Source organism: Hypomesus nipponensis, chromosome 10, assembly GCF_054491055.1.
Source record: "Hypomesus nipponensis isolate SF chromosome 10, ASM5449105v1, whole genome shotgun sequence".
Lineage (NCBI taxonomy): Eukaryota > Metazoa > Chordata > Actinopteri > Osmeriformes > Osmeridae > Hypomesus > Hypomesus nipponensis.
The window spans coordinates 3,710,001-3,728,275 of NC_140370.1; the positions used below are offsets into that span (position 1 = coordinate 3,710,001).

Below are 18,275 nucleotides of genomic sequence, written 5' to 3' on the forward strand. Positions count from 1 at the left end.
GACGGCTCGATTTGCTATCACGTCCTGCTTACCCCTACACCGCTGAAAGGATTTAGCATGCATCACCCCACGCTGGTGCAATTTCAATTTGCTCGAAATTCGAACGGCGTCGACGGGTGTGGCCGCCGGTCCGTTGCTGCCGTCGACGCCAACAGGACGATAATGTTTTCAGCGAGTGTTTATGGACCCTGCCGCGACAGGAGAAAGGTCCAAAGTTGTGTCGACTTGAACCTCTTCACCTCAGCAGAAGTTGAAGCTTCCTCGTGGCTGTGCTCTGCAGATAAGATAAGGGAAGCACCTGAACAGCCCTGCCAGAGCGGGGCCGCGAAACTTGCACTGCTAGCCGTGTCAACCCCTTTAGCGCTATCTGAAACTGTATCTCCTGAATGGGCATGATACCGTCTTACTGTCGAGTATTTGCGAGGCTGAAGGCCCTGGTTCGAGGCCCAGTTGGGGATCCAAATTCGGTGGGTCTCTGCTCTGGGGGAATTCCCCCAATAGCAGACCGGTCAGAGTCATTAACATGCTGGCTTAATTGTATTCAGCTGTTGCCCCTGGGATAATGAGCCAGAGCATGGGAATGAAGGGGCAGTCAGTCACCTGTTGCTGCGCTCTGCCTCTCGCCCTCCTCTCTCTCTCTCTCTCTCTCTCTCTCTCTCTCTCTCTCTCTCTCTCTCGTTTCCCCTCTCTCGGGTTCTCCCTTCATCCTTTCTCTCTTCATCCTTTCTCCCTTTTCTCTCCTCTTCGCTGCTCTGCTCTGTTCTTTCCGTGTTTGTGTGCTCCTCTGTTTAAAAGACTTCCCCTTCTTTAGTCCCCCCCCCCCCTCTCTCTCTGTCTCTCTGTGTTTGTCTCTCTCTCTCTCTCTCTCTCTCTCTGTGTGTCTGCCAGTGCCACTGCGTTCACATGGCCCCTGCATGTGACACAGAGCTGAGCCAAAACACCCCGGACGCCCGCTGCAGCCTCCGCCATTCCAGGGCTCGTTAAATTTTTAACAAAACAAAAGGAGGGAGAGAGCTCCAGCGAGGGGGGTGGAGGGGGGGGGGGGAGGAAGAGGGCGAGCGAGCACGTGAAGCTGGGGGAATGCGCAACAACATCAGAATCTCATTCATTCACTCTCCTCCTTCAGTCCCCGCAGTGGAGTCTGGGGGCCATCACATACCTTTACCTCTCTCTCTCGCTCTCTCTCTCTCTCTCTCTCTCTCTCTCTATTGCTCCATTCACCGTCCCTTATCTCTCGCTCCCCTCTTGCTCTCTCTTTCCTCCCTCTCACTCGATTCACTCTCTCTCTTTTCTTTATTGCTCCACTCGCTGTCCTGTCCATCTCTCCCTCTCTCTCTCCCCTCTTGCTCTCTCTTTCCTCCCTCTCACTCGATTCACTCTCTCTCTTTTCTTTATTGCTCCACTCGCTGTCCTGTCCATCTCTCTCTCTCTCTCTCTCTCTCTCTCTCTCTCTCTCTCTCTCTCTCTCTCTCTCTCTCTCTCTCTCTCTCTCTCTCTCTCTCTCTCTCTCTCTGTCTCTGTCTCTGTCTCTGTCTCTGTCTCTCTATCTCTATTGCTCCACACTCTGTTTAGCTCTCTCTCCCTCCCCTCGCTCTTTCTTTCTTTCTATAGCTCCACTCGCCCTCTCTCTGTCTCTGTCTCTGTCTCTGTCTCTCTCTCTCTCTATCTCTCTCTCTATCTCTCTGTATTTGTCCCTCACCATCACAAGGGAAGACTTCATGTACCGAGTGGTCACCTCCCAAAAGGAGACCACACAAACAGCTGGAGGGGCCGGAGCTAGGAACTGCAATCACCAAAGCACCCACCTCGAAAACAACAACTCCCAGCAGCCCCGGAGAGTATCCACAGACATCCCCTGTGTGGCGTTGCACTAAAGCTTAATGTCTGTCATTAGCTGCAGTGATGAAACAGCAGTTTGGTATCACCAGAGTGGGTTGTGGTGTGTGTGTGTGTGTGTGTGTTGCGCCTCCTCCTCTTCAGGAGAGGTACAGGAGAAGGAGGGAACAGGAAAGGGACGTGTGCTGGAACCGTGGTTGCAGGCAGGCACGCGGGATCAGCACAATCCAGTCTCCTTTCACCTTTGGACATGCTGTGCGCCCTGCTTATCAGGAACGCAAGCTATTAAAAGATCCACTGCTGGCTGTCCCAGACACACACACACACACACTCACACACTCAAGAAGGGAGTAGTGCTGAGATAAGGCGGCAGAGGGATGAGGGGGGGCTGGGGGGGGGGTGGGGGTTTCATACGTGCGTGTTACATACTGTACTCGACTGTTGCTAGGACCGCCGTAAAGCCCAGAGGTCAGGTTCCTCGTTGTGTGAACTCGGGACAAACCCGCGTCTGTGACCTGTGGCTGGCCCGCCGAGGGCGGACATCTTGGTGGATATTCTCCTGCTTCGCTTGGTTTTTATGACTTGTGGAACGAAGGGAGGGAGGGAGGGAGGGATGGATAATGGCATGATGAGGCAGAGGCAAAGAGGATGACATTGAGAAAAGGAGGCGAGGGGAAAGTCTGGCAGAAATCACCTCAGTGGAGCGAGGGAGGCAGGGAGAAGGAGGTTCTGTCCCTGGAACAGGGCCAGGAGAAGATGAGGGAAGGAGAGGTTAAGGAGAGAGAGAGAGAGGTCCTGATGGGAAATGTCCTTGTTTCGTTTCTGTCAGGGGTCGGCATTATTAGCGCAGCGTCGCAAATGAACAGAGAAAGCCAAGACGACAGGAGTCACCGCAGGGTAATTAATCATGGCAAGCGCACACACACACCTGCACTCTCAAACGGCACTCGTTAACGATGGGCCCACCGTTTCACGAAACTCCACCGTCACAGCTTATAAATGCATGAAGGCCTAGGCTACCTGTTTCACATCAACCAGTGCACTCCTGACTCATGTGTAGAGATTTGAATGTAGAAACATTGAATGTGACTGACGGATACTGCGGATTAGTACGTCTTACAGCTGAGCAGTGTATCTGTGCCTCGTGTTCAAGTGTTGGCCACTGAAGGTGATGTGTATTTATACGAGGTTGAAGTGCTCCATTATAATCAGTATGCAGGGATGAAGGCCAGAGGTTGAATGTCTGAACCTTGGCTGTGGACTGGTGTTCACTGTGGGTGTGTGTGTGTGTGTGTGTGTGTGTGAGAGTGTGTCTGATGCAAGCGGTTCAGGCTTTAAGAGGCTGCTACATCATTTATGTGTCACCCTCCCTGGACCACAGTGACCCATGACTGTCAACAGGGTATCCTTGAGCCTGATGGCTGGTCTGGAGGGAGGGACTAGAGGGCTGGGGGACTAGAGGGCTGGGGCTGGGGAGGTCAAGGGAGGGGGCTGGGGGACTGGGGGACTAGGGGGTTGGGGAGGTCAAGGGAAGGGGCTGGGGGACTGGGGGACTAGGGGGCTGGGGAGGTCAAGGGAAGGGGGACTATGAGCTGAGAGGACGCGACCGGGACAGGAGACTAGGGTCTAGGCTGGGCCTAGGGCTGGTGCCAGACATAAATGGAGCTGATAAAACAAGCAGGAAGAGATTGGTGATGGAGGGCAGTGAGAGGCCACTGTCCTGTCGGGCTCCCAGACATCTGAAATATGCAAACATACACACTGTGGGTGTTACTCAACACCCTGGGGGTCTGAGCACTGAGCCTTAGATGATCTCTCATGGCCCTGTGTGTGTGTGTGTGTGTGTGACCTGTTATGTAACAAGGCACACTGGCCCTCCTGCCAGAGTATTAATAACACTCAATTCGCACGTGTGTGTGTGTGTGTAAGCACATCCTACAACAGTGCATTAACCCTTCATGCACTGTTGGTGTGAAGCATTATTGCCTCTCTCTCTTTCTCTCTCTCTCTCTCTCTCTCTCTCTCTCTCTCTCTCTCTCTCTCTCTCTCTCTCTCTCTCCTCCCCCCCCCCTCTTTCCGTCCGTGTCTCTGTCACTCTCCCCCTCTCCTTCCCAGATCAGCACACACCTGTCACTTCCTCCGAGTCAGAACTTGCCCCCGTGCCCTTACCTGTGTGGCTCACCTCGTTGCATGACAGAGACACGCGGGGTCACAGCCTCGACCCAGAGTGCACCCGGGCACAGCCTGGCCTAGGAAAAAAAAAAAAAAAAAACCCCAACAGGAACGAGCGGAGGCCTTTGATTGTGCTGTCAACACGCAGGGGGGAAGCGATGACAAGGCCCGAGAATAGACTTGTGCTGTCAGGCTCAGAGCAGTCAGTCAGCTTCAGAGCAGTCAGTCAGCCTCAGAGCAGTCAGTCAGCCTCAGAGCAGTCAGTCAGGCTCAGAGCAGTCAGCCTCAGAGCAGTCAGCCTCAGAGCAGTCAGCCTCAGAGCAGTCAGCCTCAGAGCAGGCAGGCTCAGAGCAGTCAGTCAGCCTCAGAGCAGTCAGTCAGCCTCAGAACAGTCAGCCTCAGAGCAGTCAGTCAGCCTCAGAGCAGTCAGCCTCAGAGCAGTCAGTCAGCCTCAGAGCAGTCAGTCAGCCTCAGAGCAGTCATTCTCAGAGCAGTCATTCTCAGAGCAGTCAGCCTCAGAGCAGTCAGCCTCAGAGCAGTCAGCCTCAGAGCAGTCAGGCTCAGAGCAGTCAGCCTCAGAGCAATCAGTCAGGCTCAGAGCAGTCAGTCAGGCTCAGAGCAGTCAGTCAGGCTCAGAGCAGTCAGTCAGGCTCAGAGCAGTCAGTCAGGCTCAGAGCAGTCAGTCAGGCTCAGAGCAGTCAGTCAGGCTCAGAGCAGTCAGTCAGCCTCAGAGCAGTCAGGCTCAGAGCAGTCAGTCAGGCTCAGAGCAGTCAGCCTCAGAGCAGTCAGCCTCAGAGCAGTCAGCCAGCCTCAGAGCAGTCAGCCAGCCTCAGAGCAGTCAGCCAGCCTCAGAGCAGTCAGGCTCAGAGCAGTCAGTCAGGCTCAGAGCAGTCAGGCTCAGAGCAGTCAGGCTCAGAGCAGTCAGGCTCAGAGCAGTCAGGCTCAGAGCAGTCAGCCTCAGAGCAGTCAGTCAGGCTCAGAGCAGTCAGTCAGCCTCAGAGCAGTCAGCCTCAGAGCAGTCAGCCTCAGAGCAGTCAGCCAGCCTCAGAGCAGTCAGTCAGCCTCAGAGCAGTCAGTCAGCCTCAGAGCAGTCAGTCAGCCTCAGAGCAGTCAGTCAGCCTCAGAGCAGTCAGCCGCAGTCAGCCTCAGAGCAGTCAGCCTCAGAGCAGTCAGCCTCAGAGCAGTCAGCCTCAGAGCAGTCAGCCTCAGAGCAGTCAGCCTCAGAGCAGTCAGTCAGCCTCAGAGCAGTCAGCCTCAGAGCAGTCAGCCTCAGAGCAGTCAGCCTCAGAGCAGTCAGTCAGCCTCAGAGCAGTCAGCCTCAGAGCAGTCAGCCTCAGAGCAGTCAGCCTCAGAGCAGTCAGCCTCAGAGCAGTCAGCCTCAGAGCAGTCAGCCTCAGAGCAGTCAGTCAGCCTCAGAGCAGTCAGCCTCAGAGCAGTCAGCCTCAGAGCAGTCAGCCTCAGAGCAGTCAGCCTCAGAGCAGTCAGCCTCAGAGCAGTCAGCCTCAGAGCAGTCTCTGAATGACAAACACCCAACGCTGGGCTGGGCTCCGACTGGAATGTGCACACACAGTAGAGCATGTGGCCCGCGTTTTTCTCCTTTTTTTCCGTGTGTGTGACTAGTAGCATGCTGACATGTTGTCTCTGCCTCAGGCCACAGGAAGTGCCCTTAGCGACACGCTCACACACACACACACGCTCACTTGCTTTCTCTCTCTCTTCCTCTCTCTCCCTCGTCATTTCTGCTTTGCTCTGTAGCCCAACGCACGCACGCACACCCACCCACACGCACCCGCACGCACGCTCACGTGCAAACGCCCTCTGCACACGTGCACAGCGTCCACACAGAGAGCATCGTCGTGTGTGTTCAGTCACCGTAGAACAATCAGCCGCACACTGACACACACACACACACGCACACACCTCTACACGTTTAGTGTAGAAAGTTTCTGTCAGAGAAGGCATGTGTGTGTGTAATCCATGGCTCTGTGCTGGCTGATCAAAGGGCTTGTGTTTCCAATGTAAGGTTTCGTAACACGCACATTACATAAGAGCTGGAGGAGGCCTCGGGAGAAGAGGGGGGGGGGGGAAGAGAGAAGGGGAGGAGGGAGGGAGAGAGGGAGGAGGAGAGGAGGAGGAGCGTCGAGTGGCATACATCTACGTCAACATCCCACCATTTATCTGAAGGAGGGAATCACAGGAAATCCTGTAATCTATCTCTCTCTCTCTTTCTGTCTGTCTCTGTTTGTCTCTCTCACACACACACACACTCACACACAAATGGCACACCTGTCAAAGTGGACATTGCGCACGCCCACTGACTCTTTGCCATGGTGCCAGTCCCCAGGGAGTCCACCCCGGTTCAGGTGTTCAGGTGGTATGGATGGTGTTCAGACGGTGGGGATGGTGTTCAGAGATGCCACTTCCACAGCTGGGAGGACCAGACAGTGGCGTGGCCCCTGGGCCACCCTGTAGGTCTCTCCCCAGACCGTAGGCCCCCCAGTAACTGTTCACCGCAGAGAGACACGTCCATCCACCCAGCCCGCGCTCCACTTTCCTCTCCGCGTTCCGTCTATAGATAGAACACAGTGAGAGTGTGCCTTCCGCATGGCTAGTTGTCTCACGAGTCGAAACGTGCGTACGGAAGGAGCGCGGATCCTCCCGCGAAGGAGGATGCCTCGTGCGCGCGCGTGTGTCATGGAGATATCATGTGCCCACCGCTGTGTGTAAGCTCGCGTTACATAAACCCACAGGAGAGCCTCTGGGTGAGAAAGTGGGCCAGAGGAGTAAGTCGAACAAAGATTAGGCAGCGCCGAGAGCCCCCGTCGGCCCCTCCTTCGGCTCCTCCCCCTGGCTCCACTCTGCTCCACGGTGCCCCCGGAGGCCTGGGTCGGTACTGCGCCGGTCCGACCCGGCTCTGTGGCGGGGGGGAGGGGGAACCGGCGTTGGCGGCGGGGCGGCCGCGTGTTTCTCTCCCGCCAGGGGCAAAGGGTCACCGCTTGATGGGGAACATACGGCTGCTCGCGACCTCTCGCACACGGACAGATGTCTCTTCACCGCCGCGAAGAGAGTATGAGGGGTGTGTGTGTGTGTGTGTGTGTGTAGGTGTACGTGTGTGTGTCCTCCTCCGTGAAGTGATGGAGAGATGAGTTACAAGGGCTCCGGGGACAATCCGTCAAACGATTCATTACCCCCCCCCCCTTCCTCCTCCTCCTCCTCCTCACACTGACGATAGGAGGGACGTCTCATGGTCACCTGCACCATGGCAACAGATTGGTTCCTATCCCCCCCCACTCTTCCTCCGCCATGTTACCAAACGGCCGAGGGGGGGGGGGGAGAGGCGAGGCAAGGAGCCCCTTCTCGGATGGCGTCCTGGAACGCCGACCCCGGGCCTGGCCCGTACCCGCGATGCACGCCGTCGGCCTCGAGGGAAGCCAAACGAAATGCCGGCAGCTCTCTCCCGGTAGGGAGCTCTCCCATTTGACCTCCACGCACACAATACCATGGAATGTTCTGGAAACAATATCTCGTTTGAGCACTTGTACTGTAAACGCAGGCGTACTATATATTTATATTGACACATATACGCGCGCCCACATTTGTACAGCCCCAGTAGCTCCGCCGCAAATCTTCTCTGTGCTCTCGTTGTGGGTGAGAGCATCTGGGAACTTTTAAAGAGGGTGTTTGGAGGATTAAGCAGCTACTAATTAAGGATTACGCCTGGTTGGAAGAAAGTGTGGATTCACGAGGTTGAAGGCCATGAGACCAGGCCGAGACATCTGTTGTTCCGTCTTCCCTTTAGCCTTCGCGCACCCAGACGCACACAGAGAGGCACACATGGCTGGTTCGTGTGGACCTTAAGGTTGTCCCAGGGTTGCGGGACTGTTCTGACAGGGCGTGCCTCAGCTCTGACAGATGGCGGAGGATAATTGTGCGCCCGTGGCCGTCTGGCTAAGCGTCCCTACCAGCCTGTCACTTCACATGCCCCTCACTGCCACCGCTGGCCTGCCCCCAGCCCTCCTGCCCCCAGCCCTCCTGCCCCCAGCCCCCCTGCCCCCAACCCTCCTGCCCCCAGCCCTCCTGCCCCCAGCCCTCCTGCCCCCAGCCTGCCTGAAGATGGGGAAAGGAGAGGTTAAGAAGAGAGGAGTCGGATCGAAACACTGAGGTCCGGATGGGAAATGTCCTTGTGTCGTTTCTGTCAGGGTTCGGCATTATTAGCGCAGCGTCGCAAACGACAGACAGGAGTCGCGGCAGGGTAATTAGTCATGGCAAGCGCACACACACACCTGCACTCTCAAACGGCACTCATAAACAATGCTGTTTCACGAAACTCTACCATCACAGCTTATAGATGCATGAAAGCCTAGGCTACCTGTTTCGCATCAACCAGTGAACTCCTGTGTAGAGATTTGGCTGGTCATACTCACCGTACCTCACTCTGCCTCACCGTACCTCACTCTGCCTCACCGTACCTCACTCTGCCTCACCGTACCTCACTCTGCCTCACCGTACCTCACTCTGCCTCACTGTACCTCACTCTGCCTCACCGTACCTCACTCTGCCTCATCGTATCTCACTCTGCCTCATCGTACCTCACTCTGCCTCACTGTACCTCACTCTGCTTCACTCTGCCTCACTGTACCTCACTCTGCCTCACTGTACCTCACCCTAGCTCACCATACCTCACCCTGCCTCACTACCTGGGAGGGAGGGAAGTCAAAAGGATTCAGGTTGATTTGGACCCGTTGTGAGAAGCTTGGGCCATGAAATGCTGTGGTTAAATAAGATCTGAGAGCATTTGACAGGCCATTGGTCTCCCCCCCTGAATGGGTCTGACTTTCTCACAACACACACATGCGCGTGATATCAGCCTGAGGGTGTGTGTGTGTGTGTTGTTAACAGAAGGACCGTATGTAGAGCTATTTACGGGACAGAGTAACAGCTGGTCTGTCTCTCCTTCTCCCGTCTCTCTTTTTCTCTCCCCGTTGCCCCCCTCCATCCCCCTCTCCCTCCTGCCCTTCCTCTTGTACCCTCTGCCTTCTCTCACATCGACACCTCTGGGTGAAGCTCGCCCCTGCGGACACGGAGAATGTTAACAGTCTAACGCTGCCCGTGGATGATGACAGCTAAGCTCTGTCTGTTCCTTTTCGATGCGCCTCTCATGAAGACCTCCTCAGAAGCTCCCCGGCTTTATTAAACCTCCTCAGATCGAATCATCCTCAAAGAAGAGAGAGAGAGTCAGACAGACATGGAGAGAGAGAGAGAGAGAGAGAGAGAGAGAGAGAGAGAGAGAGAGAGAGAGAGAGAGAGAGAGAGAGAGAGAGAGAGAGAGAGAGAGAGAGAGAGAGAGAGAGAGAGAGAGAGAGAGAGAGAGAGAGAGAGAGAGAGAGAGAGAGAGAGAGAGAGAGAGAGAGAGAGAGAGAGAGAGAGAGACAGAGACACAGAGAGACACAGAGAAACACAGAGAGACACAGAGAGACACAGAGAATACCTATAGCATCTGTCTCTGTATTCCACATCTACATGCGTGCTGCTTCCTGCTGGCCAGCCAGCCAGTGAGCCCAGGCCTCTGCCGTGTCGTAGCTGAGCTGGGAGCATCTTATGTGGGTCACTGGTGCCCTAAGGGACGCCACGGCCCCAGTTGTGGAGGTAGGTTGATGTGGGGTGTTGTCGAGGCCGGTCAGGCTGATTAAGGAGCAGCGAGGCTGGGGAAGCAGGCCTGGGGGGGAGAGGACGGTGGAACTAACACCTCGTCCCACCCAGTGCTGAGTGGGAGCTGCCTGGTCACATTTGATCTCTGTCGTGGTCGATGGGGGTCCAGAGGACGTCGTTCATTCCATAACGCCAACACAGCCCTTCGGACACGTTGGGTCGACTGACCTTGCTCCTGCTGCAGCCAGTGATGGAGATGAAAGGATAGATTTGACTTCAAATGACTTCATATTTTGGTGTCTTCGCTGATGCCCTGTGACGGCACCTGGTTTTCAGTGTGTTCCGAAGCCACCTCTGGCCACGTCCGATGCAAACGATGGAGGTTATCTAGAAAAAGGGTGCGCGCTGTGGACTGGTGCATGATAGTCAAAGCGGGTCGATTTGCCTTCTGTGTCCAGGTGCGAGAACAGCATGATGGGCTGCAGAGTTGACTGCTCTGGTGGAGCTTGGCTGTATCTCTCTCAGAATGAGAGTGTGCGTGTGTAGGGAGTGGGGTGTGTGTGTGTGTGTGTGTTGGAGCAGAGCGTAGAGAGGAAACCGTGGATTTTCCTGAGGAAGGGGAAGGAAGCCATCCTCCATGGAAGCCTGCAATGAACACACCACTCCCTACACACACACACACACCACTACACACACACACACACACACTCACGAGTGTGCCCTTAAAGAGATCTAAACATACACCCATCCTAAGGCTTCCATGCACACGACCAACACACGCACAACATTGCTCTTTGCACCCAACACGTCTTATGCATGTCCTCCTGTCATCCCCGAAGCGCATGACCTGTTCAAGAGGGTTACAGGGTTCAACTCCCCCCCTCCCCCACCACCACCACCACCCCACCTTGATGTCAAGAGGGCAAGTACGTTTACACAGCCCCATCCCTGCCCCCCGTAAACAGGATGCCCTCCCGCCAGCCACACCCCAGCTGCTTGGCTCCACCGCAGGGGGCCTCTCTGTGTCCAGACCCCCCCCCATCATGTGACCGGTGAGGCAGAGCTGCCTCCACCCGCGGCAGTGTCTTGTCCCACGGCCGGGAAGATGTGTCGAAAATGAGAATGAAGCGCGATGCAGGATTCAGGCGAGAGCTTTAGGGGCGGAGTCTACAGGGGAACCTGGCAGTCCAATGTACCTGCACTTGTTACCAACGGCAAGGGATCTGTAAACTAGGACTGGAGTCGTCCGTAGGGCTTCTAACCTCATCTCGACACGGTGTTTCCTGTAGCTTCCTGTTTTGGTCCGTCATCGTTTTGGAGAACAATAAAGTGGGGCACTTACAATATGGAGGCGGTTAATCACTGTCACTCTGTCAGAGTGGGTGTGTGCGTGTGTGTGTGTGTACACGCACACTGTTTTGGAAGAGAAAAGGTTTATCTGACAAAAACCTAAAAATAGTGTGGTATTCATGTGACATATTGAGGTTAAAAGCTTGTGAATAATTTGTCAAATGCAACGATTCCCCGTGCTAGTCTCAAACTCAATTATGAGAATGCACATTTGGTGCTTGTGTGCCTTGTCTGTGATGGGCTTGATGTTGTATCGAAACGACACAATACCTGCCACAGTAGCATATCAGGCAGTGTTGAGTTTGCCCGGTGGCTTTAGCTATAGGCAAATGTCCATTTGCAAAGGGTGCCATGGGTCGGAGCCTAAACCAAGACCCATGCGGAACCAAAATGAAGATGACGGTAGCAGGTCACATGACAATGCCACTAGTCTCTCCGAACAAAGATTTACATTTATGACTTGCAACGCAGAGTTTGCAGAACTCACTTGAAGCCCTGATAAGCAGTCTCAGCGTGTTGACCTCATACTGCAGAAGTACCAAGCTTAAACGACGACATTAGGATACATTTGGGCCGGGGTCTAACCTCGGCCGTGTGAGTATGACATGGGTCGTGTGTTGGGCATTCAGGGATGGCTGTGCTGAGACTGTGAGCCGTGCCCTGTCCTGCCCGACGGTCAGCATGTTGGAGATCTCAGCTGAATTATTCAATGCTGTGAGAGCACGCTCTCGTGCTCGCTCGCTCTCTCTCTCTCTCTCTCTCTCTCTCTCTCTCTCTCTCTCTCTCTCTCTCTCTCTCTCTCTCTCTCTCTCTCTCTCTCTCTCTCTCTGTCTCTCTCTCTCCCTCCCTCCTCTCCCACTTTGACTCTCTCGCTAAACCTTTCTCTCTCTCTGTCCTTCTCCGTCCTCCTCGGCACTCGCTCTCTATCCGGCTGTCGTTCTCCCTCGACAGAGCTCGTGGGGAAGGGGGCTGGTGGGGGGTGTCAGCGTAGCAGGGCTCAGCTCCAGTAGATCACATGGAGGTCAGGGTCTCTGCCATGGGAGTCCGAGCTCAACACCGGCCCCTAACGAGACCCCTCCACCAGGAGCCTTGAGGACCAGGGGACGCTGAGGACGCAAGCAAAGAGATGACACACCGGAGTCGCAGGACGCCGAGGAGTATGTACAGGGGTGACCGTAGGGACTGAATGTGACGAAATTCTAAGAAACCCTTGAAATGTTCCCACCAATAATTAGCGGCAGAGCGCAGCGTAATGGTCGAGTGGGAACCTAATACGGTGAGAACAACTTGTTTGTTCTCACAGCCTTGGTTGCCAGTGTGGTAGATAGGCCACTTCTGAGAGGAACCCACTATCCAAAACACGAGACAACAAATCTGACAAGAACCACAACATAAAACAATATACAGTATATATAACACCCAGGTGCTGAGCCCTTATCTATTTTTCATGTCTATTTTATAGTAGTGGTTACATTTTCTGTATTTTAAACTGGTTTGTTTACCGTATGCACCTTCCTGTCGTAGTAAATTCCTTGTTTGTGCAAACGTACGTGGAGAGTAAAGATGACTGTGATTCAGATTGCTTGTTGGAAACATGCAATGGGAGAAGGAACGAGTCATTGTTTTGCAGATGGATGGATAAGACAGGCAGGCTGGCTGAACGGCTGATAAGCAGCTTGACTGTCAGGTTTGGCAGGCTGACGGTGAGCAGGAGAAACCACTGGAAGACATGAGGAGGATGAATGGAATACGGAATAAAGGACAGCTCAAAGACTGCAACACAGCTCATGGAGAGTTGTGGGGAGCACATGGGCATGGATTTGTGCTGAGACTCTGTCTGTTTGCTGTGGGGAACGCCAAGCCTGAGCTGTTGAACACCATGTCTTATCAACGAAGGCCACACAGTTTATTATGCTGAGCGTATTGGGAGCTTATGCTAACACAGGATTGTGTTAACTCTGCTGAGAGGCCAACAACATTATTGAAGTCTCTTATTACTCATTGCTGACTTGCTGTGTGCCGTAAGTCCTTGGCCACTAGCCCCAGACCTCCCATTACTGATGCTGAATGTCTCCTTGGTGTACCCATTGGTTGTTGCGTCAAACTTTGAATGATTTAATTGCCATTAGCCCTAGCATGAGCTCTGCTGATGGCGGCCTCCACAGTTCCTTGGGCTGACCATTAGCTTGATGCTAACCATGCTAACGCTATCTTCTCTCTCTTCTCTCTTTCTCTCCCTCTCTCTTTATCTCTGTCTCTCTCTCCTTATCTCTCTCTGTTCACGCAGGAAAACCTCACAGCGTGGAAAGCTCGGAGCGAGTGCAGCTGTCGGGCACGTACAACGTGCGCAAAGGGAAGCTCCAGCTGCCGGTGAACCGCTGGAGCAGGCGCCAGGTCATCCTGTGTGGTACCTGTCTCATCGTGTCCTCCATCAAAGACAGCCAGATGGGCAAGATGCACATCCTGCCCCTGATTGGAGGAAAGGTAAGGACATGGGAGCTCCCGGTGTCTACCATTGGCTGAGAGCCACGCCGATCGTTTGTAAGGTCGAAGTCCACCCTCTGTGGTGGCGAGGACCGTGATGGCGCCAAAAATGGCGCCTGTCGCCCTCAAAGGTCCAACAAGGATCCCCCTGCACCTGTGTGTCGTGTTCGCCTGCTGCTAAGGCTGTTGACCATTTTTTGTAGTGTGCCCGTTCGGCCTGCGAAAGATATTGTTGCCTCACAAAGGCCCTGTCTTTCATAGGCTACCACTCCAAATGAAAACCTTTAAGAATAACTTTTTTGATTCAAAATGGAAACAAAAATTGATTGACGATGTAACTGATGCGTTTTAAGATGACTCCTCCAAAATAACAAATGTCTCCATTTTTCTCGTGAGCGCATATCCCCCAAAATGCCGTTTTCAAATGTATTTTTTTAAAGGAAGTGGGTTTACGAGCCTCTGGTAATGACTGTTATCGGCTTATGGCTTTATGGCTGTGTGTGTTCACAAGCCTATTGACTAAGCCCTAAGAGGGATTGTTCCAGAAAGGGCCCTTCTATCTGTCTGCATCGCACAATGGACGGCCCATGTCCCACAGCACGCACTGTTCAACACTCATGCGGCATGCCGCCCTACCCTATTCATCTGGGCCGTGTGTGTGTGTGTGCGTGCACATATGTACCTTACTGTATGTTCATGCATGCGTGCATATCCTTCCCTGTTTGTGGTGCTTGTATACGGCTCCCTGCATGTCTGCAACGTTCATGTATCATTTACGACTGACTGAACTTTGGCGCGCAGTCCACGAAATATGAACTCAATTTGAAAGTTGGTCAATAGTGTTAGCGGCATCCCGAACATGATGAAAACGATTGAACTTCAAAGGCTCGTTTGCGTGTGTGTGTGTGTGTGCGTGTGTGTGTGTGTGTTTCAGGTGGAGGAGATAAAGAAGCACAACCACTGCCTGGCCTTCAGCTCAGCAGGACCTCAGAGTCACACGTACTACGTCAGCTTTGACAGCTTCACGGAGCACCTGCGCTGGCACAGGCATGCTGCCAAGGTGTGTGTGTGTGTGTGTGTGAGAGGGTGTGTGTGTGTGTTTGTGTGTGTACCTGCGGGTGAGTGAGCGCGTGTACCTGTGTTTGTGCGTTTGTGTTTGTGCTCCTGTGTGACATGTCAAACCTGCTCTCAGGGACAAAACATGCCCCACCACAACTGATTTTCAGCGTGCTATCAATGTCGCTCTCCATTTGTGATTTTAACTGTACCGCCACACCATCTCAAATCGACCTTAAGTTGATTCGGAACTTCCACTGACAAAAGGGCTGATGTATCGAAGCTGTCACGCACACCCTCAGAGCATTTCTCTCCCTCATTTGAACTCAAGTAGGCCATAGCCAGGAAACCTATTTTCTACATATTCTCAGGGACAAGCATGTCACTGTGGCCCAGGGGCACTATGAGAATAGAACCTGAGAGAGAGAGAGAGAGAGGGAGAGGGGGGGGGGGGAGGGGGAGGGGGAGGGGGAGGGGGAGGGGGAGGGGGGGATAGGACGAAGTTATTCGATTTCGAAAATGTTAGGGTGGGAACAGTTGGTCATACGTCCAAGGTAATCTCCTTTCAATGTTGCGAGGGAGGGGAGGGGAGATCATTAGTGTAAGGTTGGCTTTCCCTGATTGTTCTTAAGAAGATTAAACTGGGAATTACCTACACACACACACACACACGTAAACGCTCGCTCACACCGAGGCTCATCCCGGTAAGTCTTCCGAGACAGAATCCTGTTGGACTGAAGGTGTCCCTTTCTCCCTTCCCTCTCCTCTACCTCTACCCTTCCCTGCCCCCCCAACCTTTACTGCCCCCCCCCCCACCCCTCCCCTGTCAAACACCCCTCCATGTCCTCATCCCCCCCCTCTCCCTCCACCTTGTCATGCTTCTTCACTCCTCCGTCCCCCCATACCGGCCCTTCCCTCCATCTCAGATGGTCTCTCAGAGGATCAACTCGGTGGACCTGTCCTGCTGCAGCCTGGAACAGCTGCCGCCCAACCTGTTCTTCAGCCAGGACCTGACCCACCTCAACCTCAAGCACAACTTCCTGCCCGCCGACCAGGGCCTCCACCAGCTCCAGAGGTACACCACCCCTCTGTATACACTCCTCCACCACACACTCCACCACACACACTCCTCCACCACACACTCCACCACACACACTCCTCCACCACACTCCTCCACCACACACACACCACCACACACACACCACCACACACACACCACCACACACTCCACCACACACTCCTCCACCACACACACTCCTCCACCACACACTCCTCCACCACACACACCACCACACACACTCCTCCACCACACACTCCTCCACCACACACTCCTCCACCACACACTCCACCACACACTCCACCACACACACTCCTCCACCACACACTCCACCACACACACACCACCACACACACTCCATCACACACACTCCACCACACACTCCTCCACCACACACTCCTCCACCACACACTCCTCCACCACACACACACCACCACACACTCCACCACACACTCCTCCACCACACACACACCACCACACACTCCTCCACCACACACTCCACCACACACACTCCTCCACCACACACTCCACCACACACTCCTCCACCACACACTCCTCCACCACACACTCCACCACACACTCCTCCACCACACACACACCACCACACACTCCACCACACACTCCTCCACCACACACTCCACCACACACTCCTCCACCACACACACACCACCACACACTCCACCACACACTCCTCCACCACACACACACCACCACACACTCCTCCACCACACACTCCACCACACACACTCCTCCACCACACACTCCTCCACCACACACTCCACCACACACACTCCATCACCACACACTCCTCCACCACACACACTCCTCCACCACACACTCCACCACACACACTCCACCACACACACTCCTCCTCCACACACACTCCTCCACCACACACTCCAGCACACACACTCCTCCACCACACACTCCTCCACCACACACTCCACCACACACTCCACCACACACACTCCTCCACCACACACTCCACCACACACACACCACCACACACACTCCATCACACACACTCCACCACACACTCCTCCACCACACACTCCTCCACCACACACTCCTCCACCACACACACACCACCACACACTCCACCACACACTCCTCCACCACACACACACCACCACACACTCCTCCACCACACACTCCACCACACACACTCCTCCACCACACACTCCACCACACACTCCTCCACCACACACTCCTCCACCACACACTCCACCACACACTCCTCCACCACACACACACCACCACACACTCCACCACACACTCCTCCACCACACACTCCACCACACACTCCTCCACCACACACACACCACCACACACTCCACCACACACTCCTCCACCACACACACACCACCACACACTCCTCCACCACACACTCCACCACACACACTCCTCCACCACACACTCCTCCACCACACACTCCACCACACACACTCCATCACCACACACTCCTCCACCACACACACTCCTCCACCACACACTCCACCACACACACTCCACCACACACACTCCTCCTCCACACACACTCCTCCACCACACACTCCAGCACACACACTCCTCCACACACACTCCTCCACCACACACTCCACCACACACACTCCTCCACCACACACTCCACCACACACACTCCACCACACACTCCTCCTCCACACACACTCCTCCACCACACACTCCACCTCACACACACCACCACACACACTCCTCCACCACCACACACCACCACACACACACCACCACACACACTCCTCCACCACACACACTCCTCCACCACACACACTCCACCACACACACACCACCACACACACTCCTCCACCACACACACTCCTCCACCACCACACCCACCACACACACTCCACCACCACACACTCCACCACCACACACACTCCTCCACCACACACACTCCTCCACCACACACACTCCACCACACACACACCACCACACACACTCCTCCACCACACACACTCCTCCACCACCACACCCACCACACACTCCACCACACACACTCCACCACCACACACTCCATCACCACACACACTCCACCCCACACTTCCTCCACCACACACACTCCATCACCGCACACGCCTCCTCTGATTGGCCCTGGCCCCGATAGGCTGGGCTGGGCCAAGTCAGCCCTGGTCAGCAGGGTGTGGGAGAGTCTGGAAGGCCAGACCGGACTGCAGGGGAGCTTTTAATACGGCCGGCCTCTCTCACTCTCGCTCTCTGCGGGCACCATCTGCTCTGCTCCCACATCCCCAGATTAAAGCTCACTGCGAAGACATTGGTGATGGGTTGTGTGTGTGTGTGTGTGTGTGTGTGTACACCGATGTGTGTGGGGATGTGCCCGTGTCTTATGTCGTCTTGGGGTTTATGCGCGTGTATGTAAGCGCGCGTGTGTGTAGCGCCCCGAGGCCAAAAGGACAAGATTTGACGAGGCTCTGACAAGTCCTAATGATCTGGTTTCTCTCGTATTGGGCTGACACGGTGGCTAATCGCCAGCCGGGATGGACACAGGCCAGACAAAGCACTGCTGGGGGACTTCTTCTATCCGTGCTCGCTTCTGGAAGAGAGTTGAATCGCTGCACAGCACCCCTGCTGGGCTAGATGCACACCCAGGTCGTCAGGAAGGTGCGTGCCTGATCTCGAACAGTGCCGTCTGGGT

The 18,275-nt window shown here is 54.7% G+C and overlaps 1 protein-coding gene across 1 annotated transcript in view; it reads left to right on the forward strand.

Moving 5' to 3' along the window:
* phlpp1 (PH domain and leucine rich repeat protein phosphatase 1) overlaps nucleotides 1-18,275 on the forward strand; it is a 37,937-nt gene that overhangs the window by 8,498 nt on the left and 11,164 nt on the right. Inside the window, exons 2-4 of the mRNA XM_084707092.1 lie at nucleotides 13,295-13,491; nucleotides 14,426-14,551; nucleotides 15,474-15,622. Coding sequence (XP_084563218.1) covers nucleotides 13,295-13,491; nucleotides 14,426-14,551; nucleotides 15,474-15,622 — 472 coding nt within the window. The remainder of the gene's footprint in view (nucleotides 1-13,294; nucleotides 13,492-14,425; nucleotides 14,552-15,473; nucleotides 15,623-18,275) is intronic.